General features: G+C 42.6%; 1 protein-coding gene across 1 annotated transcript in view; it reads left to right on the plus strand.

Moving 5' to 3' along the window:
* Positions 1–19,139, plus strand: part of MYO1E (myosin IE) — a 193,177-nt gene that overhangs the window by 83,381 nt on the left and 90,657 nt on the right. The window contains exons 3-4 of the mRNA XM_032864826.1: positions 6,795–6,884; positions 9,009–9,103. Of these exons, the coding sequence (XP_032720717.1) occupies positions 6,795–6,884; positions 9,009–9,103 (185 nt within the window). The remainder of the gene's footprint in view (positions 1–6,794; positions 6,885–9,008; positions 9,104–19,139) is intronic.

Below are 19,139 nucleotides of genomic sequence, written 5' to 3' on the forward strand. Positions count from 1 at the left end.
AGTAAGCATTGCTTATTATAATCATACACTAAGGCAAGTATAGAAGTTCCTTCAGCATTTCTGGGTTATGTTCCAGAAATTCAATTTTAAAGTTGCTCATTGAAAATTCAAATGCATTTTACCATGGAAACTGTTTTAAATGGAGGATTGGTTTATTGACAAGCCCATAAAAGGTGAATTTCCACTGAATACAGTTGAACAAATTATTTATTGGAATGTTCTTAGAACTTGGGCTCAGCTTATTATGTTATTTACATAGAAACATGGTTTTTGAAAGTTGAGTAGGAAAAAAATGCTAGTGGTTATCAACAGCCAGTCCATCGTCAAGCTGAACAGACTCACTTCTCCCTATAAAGAGAGTTTACCCCCTAAAACTAGGGACTTTCTTTCATATATCTTCTTAAAACACACGAACTCTTTAAAGCAGTATGTGTTCATTTGACATGATTTATAAAATGCAGTCAACCAGAAAGGAGAACACTAACATCACCTACAATCCCACCATAATCTCTTGGTGTATATTTTTCAATATAACTGCATATAGACATGCATATATAAATATAAATAACAAATATAAATACATATATTTTGGGGGTCTTTCTTATTAATTTTAACAAAAACGGCCTCATCTTGCCTTGGACTGTATTTAGTTGCATGCATAATTCTTCGCATCATGCATTGTATTAAGTATTCATTGGAAATCTGTTGACTATCAAGATTTGCTTTCTATATTCAGACTGCAGAATTTTTAAATGACTCACACAGAGGGTGCTGATTATGAGCCTTTGAATTATTGCCTTTGAATCAATGGCTGACTAATCATGTGTTCTACCAAGGAAATGAGTTAGTTGACCACTAATGGCCTCTTGTTTTAGAGATCTCTACCCACTCAGTACACGAGAAACTCAGCGTCCGCATGCTTTCCATCAAGAACACAGAGCAGCGTTCAGCTTTGAGGAAGCTTGACGATTCCTTTGGATGTTTATGAAATAATACCAAAGGTCTAACTGCGATGTTTGCCTCTGTTAAGTGATAAAAGCCTCCTTCATCCAGTCAGTGCTATAGGAATATTATTATGATGGAGTAAGATTATTTTAAACAAGAGAATTTTTTCCCTCTCACTCCTAAGCTCAGTAGTTAAGGCAAGAAGAGATTCGATTTCCTATTAAGTTCTGCATCGAATACCAGCACGTTGTTTCATATTGAAGGTCCTCATTTGGAGCAATCAATTGTTAATGCTTTCAGGCTGAATACACTTTTCTTTGTTCTACATTAGGGGGAAAAATCTGCTTAGAAAATGCTAACACTGTTTACCAATAAAGCCCTGTAATTTTCAGCTATTTACCCTAAGACAAGGAAGGTTTAATTTATCATCCATTTTTTTTTTCCTGAATGTTGCCACACTTCTTAAAATTACATTCTAAAATACATGAGGAAAACACTGCCATCTTCGCTCTTGTGCTTGGCCAGACATCCTTTATAGCCACTTTGCCGACGAAAATAGTTCCTGTGCAGAGCATTCCATGCTCATTTGGTCCAACTTTCTCCCAACTTGTTTTTACTCAAAGACCACGCTCAAGTGTGTTTGGCATTTTCAGCCCTTGAATTAGTTGAGGCTCTTGGGCCAGAGCAGCCAGAGCCCAAGGCCGTGCAGTAGTTCCAAGTGAGGCTTGGCCCTTGGCCATCCATTCAGGTGGAGCGGGCGGCATGCTGGAGGGACATGTTGGTCTGGTGGCTGGAGCCCGGGGCTCAAGATCCTGCTCGACTGGTGTCCCCATATGTGTCTTAAGGCAAGTCCCCTCACCTCCCCGTTCCTCCTCAGTGATAAATCCAGGGAAGTCACCTAGATCAGTTGGGGGAATTCACCGGCTGTTAAAAACATTTTTTTAAGTTAAGCTCAACTTTGCCTGTTAAGACCATAGAAGTTGTACTACCATCCCATTTCATAAAAGGAAGAATATTCTAATACCCTGAAAGTAGAAAGGAAATAATCTAAGACTAAAGGATGGTCCTTTATATTGAATACATTGAGCTTTATGAAAAATTCAGGGCATGTTTCTTTTTTTTGTCATTGTCGCTGCGGAACAATGAAAACCCATAGATCCACCACCAGCTTTTGAGAACTAATCAGTGAACGTTCTGTTGGGTCTCTTCCGTCTCATCTATTCTGTCAGACAAGATGGCATGTATTTTGTTTTTGTCTGGTTAGTGAGTGTATGTGTGTGTGTGTTTGTGTATCATAGCCTCATATCTCCATACATTCTGAAAATTAACCTTGGGCCACACCTTCACAGCCAAAGGTTACGTGGGTAGAGACAGTTTACGTTCCGATTATGCCTGAGCCGCTTTTTCCGAAGGCACGCCTGAATTATGTAGTAGGGAGTGGGAGTGAGTTGTCTGGGAAATAACCCAACCCAGCAGGAGACGTGGGTCTCAGAAAAGTAGCTGAGATCTCCACAGACACAGCCAGGTGAAAAACCGGGCAGGCTTTTGGATAAACCATTAGGCCAGATTCACACCTGAAATAACTAAACTATATTTGTTTTCTTCAGATTCTAAACTAATCTCTTTTCTCAGATCTTCTGATTTAGGGAAGTGTGTAGCTGCTTAGCACAGACACAAGCCGCATTATTCTTCTCAAACCAAACTTTATTTTTCAGGAATCCTCCCAAATTATACTGAGTTCGAGAGCCTTACTGGGAGGTTGAGGGAATAGCTATAATTTTCCCTCCTCTCCTGAGTCACTAATTCAGGATTGGCCTAGAATAATCTGAAAGAGGTTTTTTCTCTGTCTTCTTATGAGGCCTTTACCCAAATTTATGTAGATGACTTAGTGAAAATCAAGACTTTCTTTTTTTTAAAGATTTTATTTATTTATTTGACAGAGAGATCACAAGTAGGCAGAGAGGCAGGCAGAGTGGGAGGGGGAAGCAGGCTCCCTGTTGAGCAGAGAGTCCAATGGGGGGCTCGATCCCAGCACCTTGAGATCATGACCTGAGCCAAAGGCAGAGGCTTAACCCACTGAGCCACCCAGGTGCTCCGAAAATCAAGACTTTCTAAGATGTTTTTTGACAAAGCAGATTATCAATAGTAAAAAAATCAAAATAAAGTATGGGTTCCTACAAGAGCTCTCATGCAGCCCAGTCCATGTTTATCCAGTAGCTGAGGGCTTGATGGGTAGGAAAGGGTTGGTGGGGAGCTCATGCCTGTGGCTCATGTCCTCAGGCAGCTCATTCTTCTCTGTGTGCAGTGCTGATTTCTCTAGAACAGTGACATTCACAGCATTTCCTTTACAACTAAGGGAAGGCACACCCCACCTCCTCCACGGAAAGATGGAACTTGGCCAGGTGTGTTTACATCTGACAATAAGTGGACCCCTAGACCTCTCCCCTTCTGACATAAGGAAGGTCACAGCATTGCTGTATTTCTTGAAAACTGGGTTTACCATAAGAATAACTGTATTTCAAACGTAGTGATCCAAAGGGGCACGTGCACCCGAATGTTTATAGCAGCAATGTCCACAATAGCCAAACTATGGAAAGAACCTAGATGTCCATCAACAGATGAATGGATAAAGAAGATGTGGTATATATACACAATGGAATACTATACAGCCATCAATAGAAATCTTGCCATTTGCGATGACATGGATGGAACTAGAGGGTATTATGCTTAGTGAAATAAGTCAATCGGAGAAAGACAACTATCATATGATCTCCCTGATATGAGGAAGTGGAGATGCAATGTGGGGGGTTTGAGGGGGGTAGGAAAAGAATAAATGAAACACGATGGGATCGGGAGGGAGACAAACCATAAGAGACTCTTAATCCCACAGAACAAACTGAGGGTTGCTGGGGGGAGGGGAGTGAGGAGAGGCTGGTGGGGTTATGGACACTGTGGGGGGTGTGTGCTGTTCAGTGAAGTGTGTAAACCTGACGATTCACAGACCTGTACCCCTGGGGCTAAAAATACATTATATGTTTATAAAAAAATTTAAAAATTTAAAAAAATTTTTTTTAAGTAAATAAATAATTAATTAATTGGTGGGGGGTGGGAAGAATCACTGTTATTTGTTTAGCATGAGAGTCAGAATGAGGGCCAGACTGTATTCATTCAGTTTTGATTTGGTCTCTATCATGTGAAAGAGGATACTGAAAAAAATCAACTAAGGGTTATAGAATTTGAGTCACCAAAGAATCACAGAATCTAAAATTTAAAATACAAGAGGTAAAAGATCTCTAATTGAGCCCCTGACCATCCAGTATGAAATCCTCGTGTTGCCAATTCAGGATCGCCAGATAGAACAGGTTAAATTTGAATTTCAGATAAACACCAAATTGCTTTTTTAGTATAAGTGCATCCTGAGTATTGCTTGAGGCATACCTATTTGGGGGGGTGGGGCGAAAATCTCTCTCTATATATATAACATATGAAACAGATTATTGTTTATCTGAACTTCAAATTTAACAGGGCATTTTGTATTTCATTTAATAAAGCTTGGTAACGCTACCAGTAACGATAACAGTATTAATAATAACAACAATACTTGCTAACTTAGAAAGACATTATAGCTTGTGGGTTAAGAGTAGATTCTAGAACCAGACTGCCCCAGTTTGGTTTGAATCCTAGCCTTGCTACTTACTAGTTGTGACATGGAGCGAGTTTTGTTGTTGTTGTTGTTAATTTTTGAATTTTTTTTTCTAAGCAGCTTTTAAAAATTTCTCTATGCCTCAGTTTCCTCATAGTAAAACAGGAGTAAAAGGGTAATAGGGTTGATGTTAGGAACTTAATTTGTACCCCGTAAATGTGTTTGTCTCCGATCAGTGGTCGTATGACCAACACTAGCAAGAGTCTTGGCTACAACGTTATGGCTGTTTCTTATTTGCTTAATAATTTTTAATGATAAATTTATTTGTTCTAAATCTTGCCTCAAAAAGTAAGTGCTTACTTTGGAAGCACATATACTAAAAAAAAAGCAGAGCACTTCTAATCTGTCGTTAGCCTCACCTGACTTTGGCTCTTGAGCTGGGCCATTCTTGTGATTCTTCACTGATTTTCAGTTAGGATTCCCCAGGTCACGGGCATTTGCTCTTAGTGCCCATGGTTGAACTGCCACAAACTGCCCCTGGGTTAGCGCCGGGTGCATCTGGCTGTGCTCTTCCAATGGCCCTTTTCTCCTTGACTGCTCTTCCCCGTGCAGCCCTTCCAAGTCTGACGATTGTTCTGGTCCACGAAAAAAGAAGCAGAATTGCCACCAGATCATTCCATGTTTTCACCTTCTTGTATAAATGTTAATTTTCAAGTATTACCTGACCCATCCCACATTTGATTCATTGGTGTTCAATAATAATACCAAAGCTGTGTCTCCAAGATGCTAACACGGGACGCAACCAGCATCTCAAAGGATACGGATTAAGGAAATTGCTGAACCTTCTATACTTTGATTTAATCCTCATAATAAGTCTATCAAGTAGGTGGTATTGTACCCCATCATCCATTAGCCACAGCTTAGAGACGTGACTTGCCCAAGGTCAGAGTTGAACTGAGCTTGGGTAAAGTAGGCATTCTGACTGGTTTCCCTTGCCGCTCTATTTGACACCCAGGTCCTTGATAAAAATATATAAATGTCCCCTTGGGGGGGAAATGTCACGGCTTTACATCTTTCACTTAAGATTTTCCAAACATTTCAAAATCCTTGATTAAAAGAAACGACTTTGAGTGTGTATATTTTGTTATGTTTGTTGTTTTCTCTCTCTCTTTTTAAATTCTTGTTTTTCCTCTATGAAGGGAGGGAGTTTAACACTTCTGTCTGTTTAGTTCACCACTGTATCCCCAGCATCCAGAACCGTGCCTGGCATGTTGTGGATACCCCATTCAAGCTAGTCGATTACTGAATAAATGGAGACTTTTTTTTTTTTTAAGATTTTATTTATTTGTCAGAGAGAGAGAGAGCGCGCGCGAGAGTGAGCACAGGCAGATAGAGTGGCAGGGAGAGGCAGAGCGAGAAGCAAGCTCCCTGCTGAGCAAGGAGCCCGAAGTGGGACTCGATCCCAGGACTCTGGGATCATGACCTGAGCCGAAGGCAGCCGCTTAACCAACTGAGCCACCCAGGCGTCCCTAAATGGAGACTTTTTAATGTTATAATAATACTTCATCTGTTGGGGTATATTAAAATGTGTTTATAAAACAGTGAAGACTTGGTATAAATGCTTTCTCTTCTGATTAGCTTTCCTGGATTCCTCATGCAGAAATAATACCTTCTTCCCCTACACCTGATCTGTGTGGGTTTGTGATTTTCTGCTCCAAATAATGTCTTACAGATAAAACTCTGTTCCCCATAGCTTCTAAGGAGTAGGACTGTTCAATTCGTCTTGTATCCCTCTGTTTGTTAAATGAGTAAGTGAGTACATTTTTAGTCTACCTAAAAGATATGAAACTTTGCAGGGAAAAATGGTATTTGAACAAAGGAATGATAACTGCTCTTTTCACTCCCAGGTCAGTTCTGTTTTGTGTTTTCTTAGCCATACATGTCACCAGTCTTAAAAGGATGTGCTTCAGATCATTTAAAATAATGATTTCTTTTTGGAGCACCTTGGTAATTAAGCTCATTACTCTTCCTGGAGAGGAACAAAACCTGAGCCAGTTGGTAATTGCTCTTGTCTTTATTTGTAATCTTTTAGAAAACAAGTTTGTTTGAACAGTCATTATGAATTCTTGATAACATCTGGTTACTTAATTTGAAAAATGTGTAGCTATGAAGATTAATGCTGGACCTTAACTGGATATAAATTCAGACATACATAGGATCCGTATTAATCTCAGTCAACCCTTTCAAGCAGATGCCGTATTTTGGGGAAAAGGAAATTGAAATGTACCAAGGAGCGGTAAGTTATATGCCACATAAATTACTGTAGTGTTTGGGGCTTTTATGATGCATAAGTAATTTTTCTTGAAGTTGGCAATACATTCGCATTTTCTTACTATGAATTATTTATTGGGGAAGCTCAAGTGGGTGACATCGTTTGTTTTTTAATGATGTGCTGCTCTAAAAAGCATAGGACTATCTAATATAAGAATATTGTATACAAAATTAGTCAAATAGGATGTAAGACCTACAGTTTGGTGGGGGAGGCAAGGCTCCCTCCTTCCACGCAGGCCACAGAATTCTAAGGACTGAAAAATCAGTTAACAGGTAAAAGAATAAATAGGGCAATGAGAACCATTCCCTCCAAATCAGAACCTTAGTTAGCTATGGCTCTGCATGGAACCTGAAAAATGAATCTTTTCGTGACTTCTTTATTAATGTGACTCTGGTCCCTATTCAGATCCAGCTCCGTAGCTATTTCAGTTGTCTGATAAAAACAGAAACTGTAAATCTGATGACCGTATTTCCTGACATCCCCAGGCCACCCCTTCCCTGCCTCTTTCCCCTTCTCTCCTCTGCAGCAGAAGCACGAGAGCGTTCATTAATCCTGACCCCTGGAAAACAAACAAAAGAGAGCCCACACAAATTCATCAGTTGAAGTGGAAGGCAATTTACCCAGAGCAAGAGCCCAGCCCATTGTTGCCAGATGAATGGTGCTGGTAGCTGGAGCCCAAGGAGGCTGCCACGCGAAAGACCTTTGATAATGCTGCCTTTATGGGAGCCCGGCACAAGGGACACACTGTCAGCAGAGGCTGGGCCCTGCCCTGGTGCCCTGAGCAGCGGACCTCCCGGAGCAGCAGGCTCGGAGCTGGCTCGGCATTCTCAATGATGGCCAAGGCCAAGGCGGGGTGGCTGGGAGTGCTGTGCATTCATGTCGTTTCTCTCCCGTCCTCTGAAAACTGTTGTTACACGAGTCCCTTTTGGATCCTTTATCTCTTAAAAAGTTCTCTTTAAAGAAATGCCCCGGAATTTTAAAAGATATATTTATTCTTAGCTGCTAATGGTAAGAGTTGTAAAATCGGTATTTACTGAATGCTAAGTACTGTGTTCCACCACCACAGTCATTAACAGCCCTGGGTGCTGACTGTGTGTTACCGTCCAGCCCCATTTCACAGATGAGGAGAGTAAGGCTCAGAGAAGTTAAGTACGCAGCTCTGTTGAGTGTAGGACAATATTATCCCTACTTGAGAGCTGGGACCAGTTTAGGGTGACAGAGTCCAAATGTCTTCTCACTGTATCTGCCATGCTCTTCCCTCTCTGATGTGAGTTAGTCTTAAATGTAAGGCAACTTCTTTCTTCAGATTCATAGCACATGAACTATTTTTCTTTTTAGTGATTTTTGAGGTAGTGATGTTAAATCTCAAAAAGCTGAGGAAAGTGGGGGACGAAATCGTCCTGACACAGTGAATTTACCAGTGAATTTGGATTCGGGCGTAGCTCATAGCTAAGCCAGCCCATGAGTCTAAAGCCTCAGGAGGATATCTTGGTGTGGTAGGATTTTTTTTTTTTTTTCCCTCCCCAATGAGGTGAAACAAACTGGTCAAATCAGTTTATCCCTTTAAAGAACTACTACCCCTCTTGCCCTCTTCTTAGGGAAAATGTTTGGGTTTTCTCCTCATTCATAGATGGTGTCCCTTCATTTCTTCTGGGCTTCCAGCATCTCCAACTTACCTCTTAGAAAAAAGTTATGTAGGACTTTAGAATTCCAGTAAAAGTCAGATCCAGGTTTTTAGTAGGCCTCTCATAAGACCTGTTGCCCGGATGTCTTCAGAAACATTTAGAAATGGAATGTGATCAGCGAGGCGTGTTGGGAGGAAGGGTGTGGTGCCAGAGTTACCTGAAGACATCTTCCCATCTGAAGGCTGAATCACAGCTTTGCTGACGGAGGAGTTCTTTCCGGTCCCATCTTCATTTCTTAGGTGTAAACTCCTGAGGACCTAGGCAAGCTTATGAATTCCTGTGTTATACAAGCTTTCAGATTGGAACTCTACAGGGGCAAATCCATTGCTAAGACTGAGAAAAGAAATGTGACGTGTCACTCTCTCTAACCATGGTTTTGCTTTTGTTTTTTTTGCTTCTCTAGGCACAGTATGAAAACCCACCACATATCTATGCTCTGGCAGATAATATGTTCAGAAACATGATCATTGACAGAGAGAACCAGTGTGTCATCATCAGGTATGGGAAAGAGCCTTCTTCAGAGTAGAAGGCATGAGACCCTGGCGGAGTTCACGTTCGCGGTCAAGGAACGCTGTTTTTTTCTATAGGTGCTGGGGTCAGAAGCTGATTGACGTACCCAAGAAACGAGCGGGCCGTCTGCTTTGTCTTGGTTTATTGTAGAACTCTAAATCGTAAAAGATTTTGCTTCCCTGGGGTTATGGTTTATACTTCTGTCGTGGGAGGCAGTAAGGCTCGAGGGCACATAGTGCTAGCCTGCCTGAACTAGCGTCGTGAAATATCTCCCCTCCCACTTGACCACTGGCTTCACTCTGAACTGGAGATCTTTTATGTCAGGAATACACTAAATGTGCTTCTCTATTTTGTCAGCAGGAGTCCTTTTCCCTAGGTCCCTCTGTTTCCTTTCCTTAATAATTTAGTAGTTCAAGTTCAAACTTTTTCAGTATCCTTTGTCGTTTGCTTTTAATCTACTGAGGGCATCCCTGGCAAACACCAGGCTTAGGTGTCTGTGGCTGCATCTCAGAATCCTTCCAACCTGAGCCAACTCTGAGTATTCGCTGGGTTTAAGTGCTTTCACGATTTTGTTTATTATGATGAACATTTTCAAACATATGGAAAACAGACGCATCCATATTCCCATCACTTAGAACTCAACGGCGATTCACATTCTGTCATATTTGCATTCCTCTTTTTAGTTCTTCCCTTTTTTTAACTGAAGCGCTTTTGAAGAATTTTAAGCTCTGGGTATTTACAAACAAAGATGAGAAAGAGAATTATAATTATATATTATATATGTATATAATATATATTATAATACGCTCCTGTGGATCTGTTTCTAAGCTTGTGCAGATCTTACTCTCTTGGCCAATGCTCTGGTCCTTCTGTCCTGCCCCTACTTGATTATTTAAAGCAAATCCCAGGTCGAGAATCATTTCACTTTGTCACTGGATTAGGATGTGCCTCTCAGTGATCATTCTTACCATACCTGAAAAATGAATAATCCTTTTAAAGTTATCTAGTGTTACCCGTATCCGAATTCCATGTCTTATTTTCACTCAGGCTCCCAACAAGGCTCACACAGAGCCTTTAGATGTTTGTGTCTCAGGTCTCTTGATCATTAACTATTTTCTCTGATTCTTTTTGTTTACTTGGCTCTTGTTTGTTAAAGAAAAAGTTATTTGTCCTGCAGAATTTTCCATAGTCTGGGATTAGCTGGTTATGTACTGTGTAACATTGCACTGTCCCCTGGATTTCCTATAAATTTGCCATTAGATCTAAAAGTTTGATCAGGTTTGGATTTACTATTTTGGCAGAAATGTTTCATCCGTGATTCTGTGCACTTAGGGCCTGTTGGCCTTTTGGTGTGCTGTTCAGACAACCATTGGGTCCATCCAATATAAATTCTCATTTCACGTCATGGTTTAGTTAGTGGTTGAAAAATATTTGTTTTCTAATTCTGTCATTCCTCCTACATTTATTACTTGGAATTCTTTTATTGGGATACTTAAAATACAATTTATGTGGGGAAAACTAGATATAAGGCTTGATTTGTTGTCTTTACTTACCAACTTTTGAAGCAATGAGTTGATGCCCTTAGCAACCTTCCAGAGTAAACTGTTTTTGTTTTTGTTTTTGTTTTCCAGCGTCTTTCCAAACAAATGGGTTTTAAATATGTTACCTGTTTACTTACGTGATGATTTTTCTTTGGGGCTCAAATGGTCCTATCTTCGGCCATTGAGAGCCATTTGTATTGGCTCCTACGTCCCTTTGACGTGACCCCAATAGACTTTGATGGTTTCCTTAGTTAAGATGTCAGGCTCTGGGGCGCCTGGGTGGCTCAATGGGTTAAAGCCTCTGCCTTCGGCTTGGGTCATGATCCCAGGGTCCTGGGATAGAGCCCCTCATCGGACTCTCTGCTCGGCAGGGGGCCTGCTTCCTCCCCCCCCACCTCTGCCTGCCTCTCTGCCTACTTGTGATCTTTCTCTGTCAAATAAATAAATAAAATCTTAAAAAAAAAAAAAAGATGTCATGCTCTTAGGGCGCCTGGCTGGCTCAGTGGGTGGAGCATGTATGTGGCTCTTGATCTCAGGGTTTTGAGTTCTAGCCCCGTGTTGGGGGTAGAGATTGCTTCAAAAAAAAAAAAAAAAAAGACGAATAAAAGGTACAGCCTCTCTTGTGCATTTTCTGCTGAGCCCTGGAGTCAGCCATGTCACCAAAAAGTTCATTTTACTGGGAAATGGGCCTTAGAGACCACCAGTCTAGTCACTGAGAGTGTTAAAAGGCCAAAAAAAGTGAACTTTTTTTAGAAAAACATGAGTACATACTGAGAATTTCCAGTTCATTTTTAAGATTATGGGGGGGTGGGGGGTTAGGTGAGCCCGGTGGTGGGTATTAAGGAGGCACATATTGTATGGAGCACTGGGTGTGGTGCATAAACAACAAATCTTAGAACACTGAAAATAAATAGATAAATAAAGTCAAGCTCTAGTTAAAAAAAAAATTATAGGGTGTTTGCTTCTTTGATATCTATATTTGCACCCCATTTTTCTTTCTTTTTTTTTTTTTAGATCTATCTATTTATTTTAGAGACCGCATGCATGCAAGTGTGGGGAGGGGCAGAGGGATAGAATCTCAAGCAGACTCCCCACTGAGCATAGAACTCAACTCTGGGCTCAGTCCCACCACCCATGAGATCCTGACCTGAGCTGAAACCCAGAGTCAGACACCTAACCAACTGAGCCACCCAGGTGCCCTGTCCCCCATTTTTCTTATGCTGAAAATCTTGGTTCCTGATGACATTATCACAGTTAATTGCTTTAAACTGTGTGTGCAAAAAGTATAAATATAAATGAATAAACATATATAATAGATAAAGCAAATAAGTTTTGTTAATGCTTTAAAATAACTAGCAATATTATTAATAGCACTACTGAGTTCACTTTAAAATTTGTTATTCTTTTGTCCATAGAATGTACAGTTAAAATATTGGGTTGTGGGGCACCTGGGTGGCTCAGTGGGTTAAAGCCTATGCCTTCGGCTCAGGTCATAATCCCAGGGTCCTGGGATTGAGCCCTGCATCGGGCTCTCCACTCAGCGGGAAGCCTGCTTCTCTTCCTCTCTCTCTCTGCCTGCCTCTCTGCCTACTTGAAATCTCTGTCTGTCAAATAAATAAAATCTTAAAAAATAATAAAATAAAATAAAATATTGGGTCTTAAAAGTCACTTAAAATAATCCTTTTCTGTGTCATTTGTGCCAACCCAACAACTAGGTTCATTTATTTTATTTTGGATTGTAGGGGTTTACAATTTTTAATTTTAATTTTGTTTTATAATTATATAAAACATTTATATGATTCCAAAGTCAAAGCTACAAAGCAAGAACACTGAAGCCTTTCAAGGTAAATACAGATTTCAGGTATTTCAAAGTAAATATAGACTTTGTGACATTTTGCCTCTAAATACTTCCATACGTATCTCTGGAAAATAAAAACATTTCCTTTCTGGGGTGCCTGGGTGGCTCAGTCGGTTAAGTGCTCTGACTCTTGGTTTAAGCTCAGGTCCTCATCTTGCGATCAGGGATCGACCCCCGCGGTGGGCTCCAAGCTGAGGGTGGAGTCCAGCTCAGTTTCTCTATCCCTCTCTCTCCTTCTCTCTTAAATAAATAAATAAAATCTTAATTTTTTTTCTTTCTTAGCACCAGGACCATTATCACAACTAAATAATTAGTCGTAATTTAATATCATCTAAAAATAAGCAGTCCACATTCAAATTTCTCTAATTGTTACAAACATGTCCTTACCTGCTGGCTTACGTAAATCAAGGAACACTGGTTGCATGTGGTCATGAATCTTTTTTTTTAATTAATTAATTTATTTGAGAGAGAGAGAGAGCAAGAGCGTGAGTGCACGCAAGGGTGGGGAGGGGCTGGGGCAGAGAATCAATCTCCAGCAGACTCCCCATGAGTGCGGAGCCTGATGTGGGGCTCTATCCCATGACCTTGAGATCGAGAGTGAGCTGAAACCGAGAGTCGCTTAACCGCCTGAGCCACCCAGGCGCCCCCCGCCTTTTTTCTCCCCCAATGGTCGTGAATCTTTCTTTTTTCCTTTTTTTTTTTTTTTTTTTTTAAATCCTACCATAGTTTCCCTACTCCCACCATTGTATTTTCACGATGTTGACTTGGTAAAGAGAAAGATCCCGATTCCGTGTAGACACACCTTCTAGATTTGTCTAATTGCTCCCTGATGGTCTCGTTACACTAATTCCTTTGACTGGCTTTTCTGTAAATTGGAAGTTAGATCTACATACTTAATTAGATGCAGGTCAAGCCTCTTTGGAAGGGATTCTTAGGTGCTGATGAGTTATTGCTTAGGAGGAAATGCTTCTGTGTAAACCCAGGTGGAGGTCACTGACCAGTGGATTAGGTGGGAGGTGTTTTCTTGACCGGAGCTGAAGGAGAGAGCATAGGGTGAGTTTTCTGACAAACTCCCATGTCCTTTGTCCTTCCTTCTGGGACTCTAATGAGATGAGAAAGAAGGGAATGGTCTTGTTGCCTGAGCTTCACGAGTCTGGAAGCTGCTTCAGGGACCCAGCCCAAACTCGCCCACTCAAAATCCCCCTCACCGTCACTGCAGGTGTGCGGGCACGGAAGCAGGATGTGTGCCTTTTCTAGAATCCTGCCACTGTTCAGGGGGCAAAGACTTGAATACTGGCCCCAAGGGTTTCTGGGGTGGCGGCTGTGCTATTAATTCAGGAGAAGGTAGAACAAATTTCTGCTTTGGCTCCTGAACTAACTACCCAGACTTGGGCCACGCTTCACAAGTTAAGGCACAGTCCTGCGGAAGGCCACTTGCTCTTCAGACACCGGCTACAAGTTTGGGGGTCCCCAGGGCACCCTCACTTCTGACTAGCTGGATCCAAGTTCAGGGGTTCCCACCACCACCTTGGGTTCAATAATTTATCAGATTGGCTCACTGAGCTTAAAAAAGTGCTGTGCTTGCGGTTACAGTTTTATTATGACAAAAGGATAACGCATCAGAACCGGACCAAAGAAGGTCTGGGAGGGGTCCAAATGGGAAGCTTCTGGTCATCCTCTCCCCCTGGAGTTACGGATGGTGTTACCTCGTTCCAGTTATGATGTGTGAGTTGGCCACCTAGCCTTGCCACCCAGGGAAGTTTACCCGAACCTTTGTTGTGCAGAGTTTTAAATCTGGACTCACTCCTGTACTGCCCCCCACCCCAATCCCCCCCACCCCCCCATCCCCTCAGCCCCCATGATTTCGGGCTAATGCCTATGGTCTCTAGTTCCTCCAGGGGTCAGTACTTATATGACGCTTTCCAAAGCCCTTACATTAATCACTGTTCACGAAAGCCCCCAGGCAAACAGAGGCACTCGAATCCCGCAGGACATTCCAGGCCCCTAGAGATTCCTCCTGAGGCAGAAGGCAAAAGCCAGACCTCTCTTTGTGTTAATTCCTTACTGCCCAAGAGCTGTGGTTTATCTGCTTTGAGAAAGTCGTTTTGCTGTCTCTGAGATGCTGTGGTTCCTTCTCCCTAGCACGGGGATCCTGGGCAGCAAACCCAACACTTGTCTGGGCCTCATTTTCTTCTTCGATGGGTGAACTGATTGACCAGATGACCTCTGAGGTCTCTCCCGGTTTTGGAACTCTTTCTTCCAAGTAATGCTGGAGGGAAGAGAGAGCAGGGAAATGCTGTTTTCCGTAGACACACCCAAGTTCGCAAGCCATTGCAGCCACTGGCGCTGGGAGAGTTGGGGACTGAGTGGAATGCTGCTTGCCCGAATGCATTTGGGAACAGAAAACAAACCCATTTTCCTGGGGGCTGGAAGGGAAGCCCGCTCCTTATATTAGGGACTTTTGCCACGGCTGGTAAGACAGACTGGGAGTTTTTAGAATCATCTCATTAGGAAATAAAAAATTAATGATGGCCTCATCTCTCCCATGTACTTTTAGACCTTCCCCTCCCAAGTTCCCAGGTATGACACTCTTTAGAGGGGAGGATGGCAGCACATAAAGGCGGTATTACCAGTTTCCTCCCAGGATTGCTTATGTTTTCCTAAGAGGTGGATATGGTGACAGGATGGATTGGCAGCTGACTATTCCAGGACTAGAAATCAGCTTAGCAGATTGAATTTAAGAAGAAAGAACTTGGGGCGTCTGGGTGGCTCAGTGGGTTAAAGCCTCTGCCTTTGGCTCAGACCATGATCCCAAGGTCCTGGGATCGAGCCCCGCATCGGGCTCTCTGCTCAGCAGGGAGCCTGCTTCCTCCTCTCTCTCTCTTTCTCTCTGCCTGCCTCTCTGCCTACTTGTGATCTCTCTCTGTCAAAAAAATAAATAAAATCTTTTTTAAAAAAAACATCATATTAAAGAAGAAAGAACTCAAGGAAGAAGACAGGTGCTTTCTCAAGTTCAGTCCTCCATCCAAGCTTCGGTCCTGAGTTTTACAAACATTTATAGACTGGACTTGTCAAAATAGCTGCACTGGGGCAGCCTCGGAGAGGCTGACTGTTGCCAAGCACAGCATGAACGAGAGTGAACTAGACTTCCAAGCATGATTTTATAAGGAGGATTCTGCCCTGGACAGCTCAGTTAATTATTTCCCTGGAACAGAGTCCACAAGGGGAGCCAGATTCCCATTTTAGGGTGGAGTTCAGGTCAGGGGGATGATCACATTGGCTCCTGCCATCAGATCATGGCCCCTGCCTCTGTCTGGAGACAGTGAAATAGGGTGTTCTCCTCCGTGGTCTGTTTGCCTGGGGGACACCCAGCATTTCTGCTGTTTATTTTCCTACCCCGACTCACATGTAGGTCAACCCCCTTTTAGTAACCCGCACTCGCCTGCCAGCCCCTGCCATCCATCAGGTCAACTCCTAGTCATGAATAAACACCCGGGATTCGCCTTAGGTGTTCCCCGAGTCTTCTCCAACAGCCCACGGGCAGACATGAGAAAGAACCCCAATTGTGGGAAATGAGAGAGCCTGGATCTCCAGTGTAGGCCTTTTTCCTAACCTGCAGGTTCAAAAACTATGGCCTATTGCATGTTTTTGTGAATAAAATCTCACTGGAACAAAGTGTTAGCCATCTGTGTCCATATTATCTTTGACTGCCTCTGTGCTACACTGTCGCAGCTGGTTAGTGATGGAGACCATACCCGGGCCTTTATGAGAAAAAGTTTAGCAGCTCCTGCCTGAAGCACAGGTTATCAGTGTAATAATCCCATGTATGTGACATGCAGCATCTCAAATTTCACAAATTCGTGATGGTTCTTTTTATCTTACCCCTGAATATACTCCTTCACCAACTCTCTCTTTTCCAACCATGGTTGCTAGATGAATGCTTTCAAACTGTTGTCCTTTAATGTTGTCATTTAAACTGTTCACTTCTGCCAAAATATCTCAGTGGCTCTTCATTGCCTAGTAGGGTCCAAAGTCCGTAGCTCTAGTAGAGACCGAAGTCCCTAACTTGGGACACCTCCCACTTTATTTTCTACTGTTCTAACCAAATTGCTGGGTTTTTGTTTGTTTGTTTGTTTGTTTGCCCTCCAATGGGTCAGGTTCACTTCTGCCTCCAAGTCCTTGCCTGAGTAGTTCTCCCGGCCCCTCCTCGCCTCCTCCAGCCTTTCTCATCAACCTCAAGCCAGTGATCTCTCCATTGCCTGAATTTCAGTAGCACCTCATATAGGCCTCATTTTCACCTACTTAGTATCATGATTATTTAATTTGCATGTGCTTATTTTAAGTAGCTCTTCAATCCTTGATGACTAGAAACTGGTGTCAGACTTCTGGGTTTCTCCAGTACACACAATAAATGTTTATTTCATGATGCTTTTGAAACTGAAACACTTGAAAGAAGCTCTAAGTGCTATTTGTGTTGAAGTGAGGGGGAGATCACTTTGGACTAGAACATTTAGCAAAGGTGTCATGGAGATGCTGGGACTTGATTTGAGCCCTCCCCACCAGGTGTGTAGGAGGAAGAAAACATGAATGGCTTGAGAGCCTCTGGAACCCACACTGTGTGATGGGGAGAAAGTGAGGAGGATATCAGTGTGGTTATTAAAGGTTTCTATTGACACGTTGTCCTCATAAATTACTTGCGGGCCAGTTTTACTTCTGTTTCTGTATCTTAGCCACGTAGTATTTGTGTAGCCCTGCCGGGAGGTAGTGTGATTGGATGACAGGTCCCTCCTTGAATGACAGGCTGGGTGATCTGGGGTAAGCTGTGCAGGGACACAATGCACAAAAGGCTGGTTGACAAAAGGAAGTCTATGCGTAGAAAAGAGGTGAGATCTTGAGAGCATGCAGGTAACTGGGGAGGTTATGAGGCCCTGACCTGAGCTGGAAAGGTGAAGAGGAAACTGATGTGTGACATCAGGATGGGCACTGTCATGGGGACTCTGGACAGTGCCAACAGATAAACACAACCACTCGAGCTCCATCAGTGTCATTGATGATGATGAGCTCCTGAAGACACAAGTAGACACCTGTGAGTCCATTACATGGCAACCCATGTCTACTTAGCTCATCTGTCTTCCGTGCTACAAAATGCAGAATTTGGGTTTGTGTTATAGAACTACATATGTGATGCCTTTGGATCTCCCAGAGACATCATTGCCAATCTGTTTAATAAAATAATTGTGTCAGGGGAACTGGGTGGCTCAGTTGGTTAAGCATCTGCCTTGGGCTCAGGTCATGATCCCAGGGTCCTGGGATCTAGTTCCCAATTGGACTCCTTGCTCAGTGGGGAGTCTGCTTCTCTCCCCCTGCTCATGCGTGCTCTCTCTCTTTATCTTTCTGTCTCTCTCTCTCTCCCTTTCAAATAAATGAATAAAATCTTCTAAAAAAATAAAATAGTTAGGTGGTAAGAGGTAAATCGTGTGGTAAAAGGGGAGGGAGAACCAGCAGGTTTTTGTGTATTCTTTACCGTCTATATTTCCAGACAAGAGCTCAGCATTGTTTCTGGGGCCCATGGCAGGTGACCTCTGTGGGGACCTAAGAGGCTATGAAGAACATGTATGTGGCAGTTGTATTGCCGCTATCAAAAATGAATTCCTGGGGCGCCTGGGTGGCTCGGTGGGTTGGGGCCTCTGCCTTTGGCCAGGGTCCTGGGATCGAGCCCCATGTCGGGCTCTCTGCTCAGCAGGGAGCCTGCTTCCCCCTCTCTGCCTGCCTCTGCCTACTTGTGATCTCTGCCTGTCAAAAAATAAATAAAATCTTAAAAAAAGAAAAAAATGAATTCCTATCCCTTTCGGCCCCCGCCAGCTCTTGCCATCCTGGCTTGTTTTAAAAAATTGTGTTGTCAATTTGAAAGCATTGCATTGGGGGCAGTTCCTAATTTTATTTTTTGCTTTGACATATTCTGCTGCATTTGTTTTCCAAAGACTAGGGCATTCTGTCCTTAATGTGTCCAACACCAGTTTGTAAAGTCTTGACAGGTGACATCCTGAATCAGTGCCAAGTAAATATTGTTTTAGGAATAAATAAAGACCTGAGAGATAGTTTGAAGATATGCCCCTAGCATTGGTTGACTGAATATGAAAACCTTCATAGAGAAAAAGGAGATAGCTGTCACGATTGGGTCTAAGATTTCTGAATTATCTGCTTCAAAAGACATTTTGGATTTGGAATCCCTAAGCTTTGGAGTAGTAAAGGTTAAAGATGAAAAGATTAAAAAAAAAAAAATTCAGAGCCCCTCTAATATTTGGCTTGTGTCCCATCTCCGTTCTCTGTGTCTGCACCATCAAGTGTCTCATAGATTTTCAAGCTACCTTCCTGTCTTTGATGTATTTCAGGAACCTTTTATTATTAGCATTGGAGCTTCTGTTTCTTTGGTCCACCCAACTTCTTGTTTATCCCAGTAGCCTTGGCTTTTGAGGCTCCCTGTCCCTCTGGCCAGGCTTTGGGAGACCCTGTCCTCTCACCCGCAGGGCTGGGGTCTGCGTGAGAACTGCCCTCTGGCTGAGAGCTTTGAAGAGCACGACCTCAAATCTGCCCTTTCCCCCAAGCTTGCTGCAACTCTTACCTT

This window comes from Lontra canadensis, unplaced genomic scaffold, assembly GCF_010015895.1.
Source record: "Lontra canadensis isolate GAN:19392208 unplaced genomic scaffold, GSC_riverotter_1.0 scaffold28, whole genome shotgun sequence".
In the NCBI taxonomy this organism is placed as follows: domain Eukaryota; kingdom Metazoa; phylum Chordata; class Mammalia; order Carnivora; family Mustelidae; genus Lontra; species Lontra canadensis.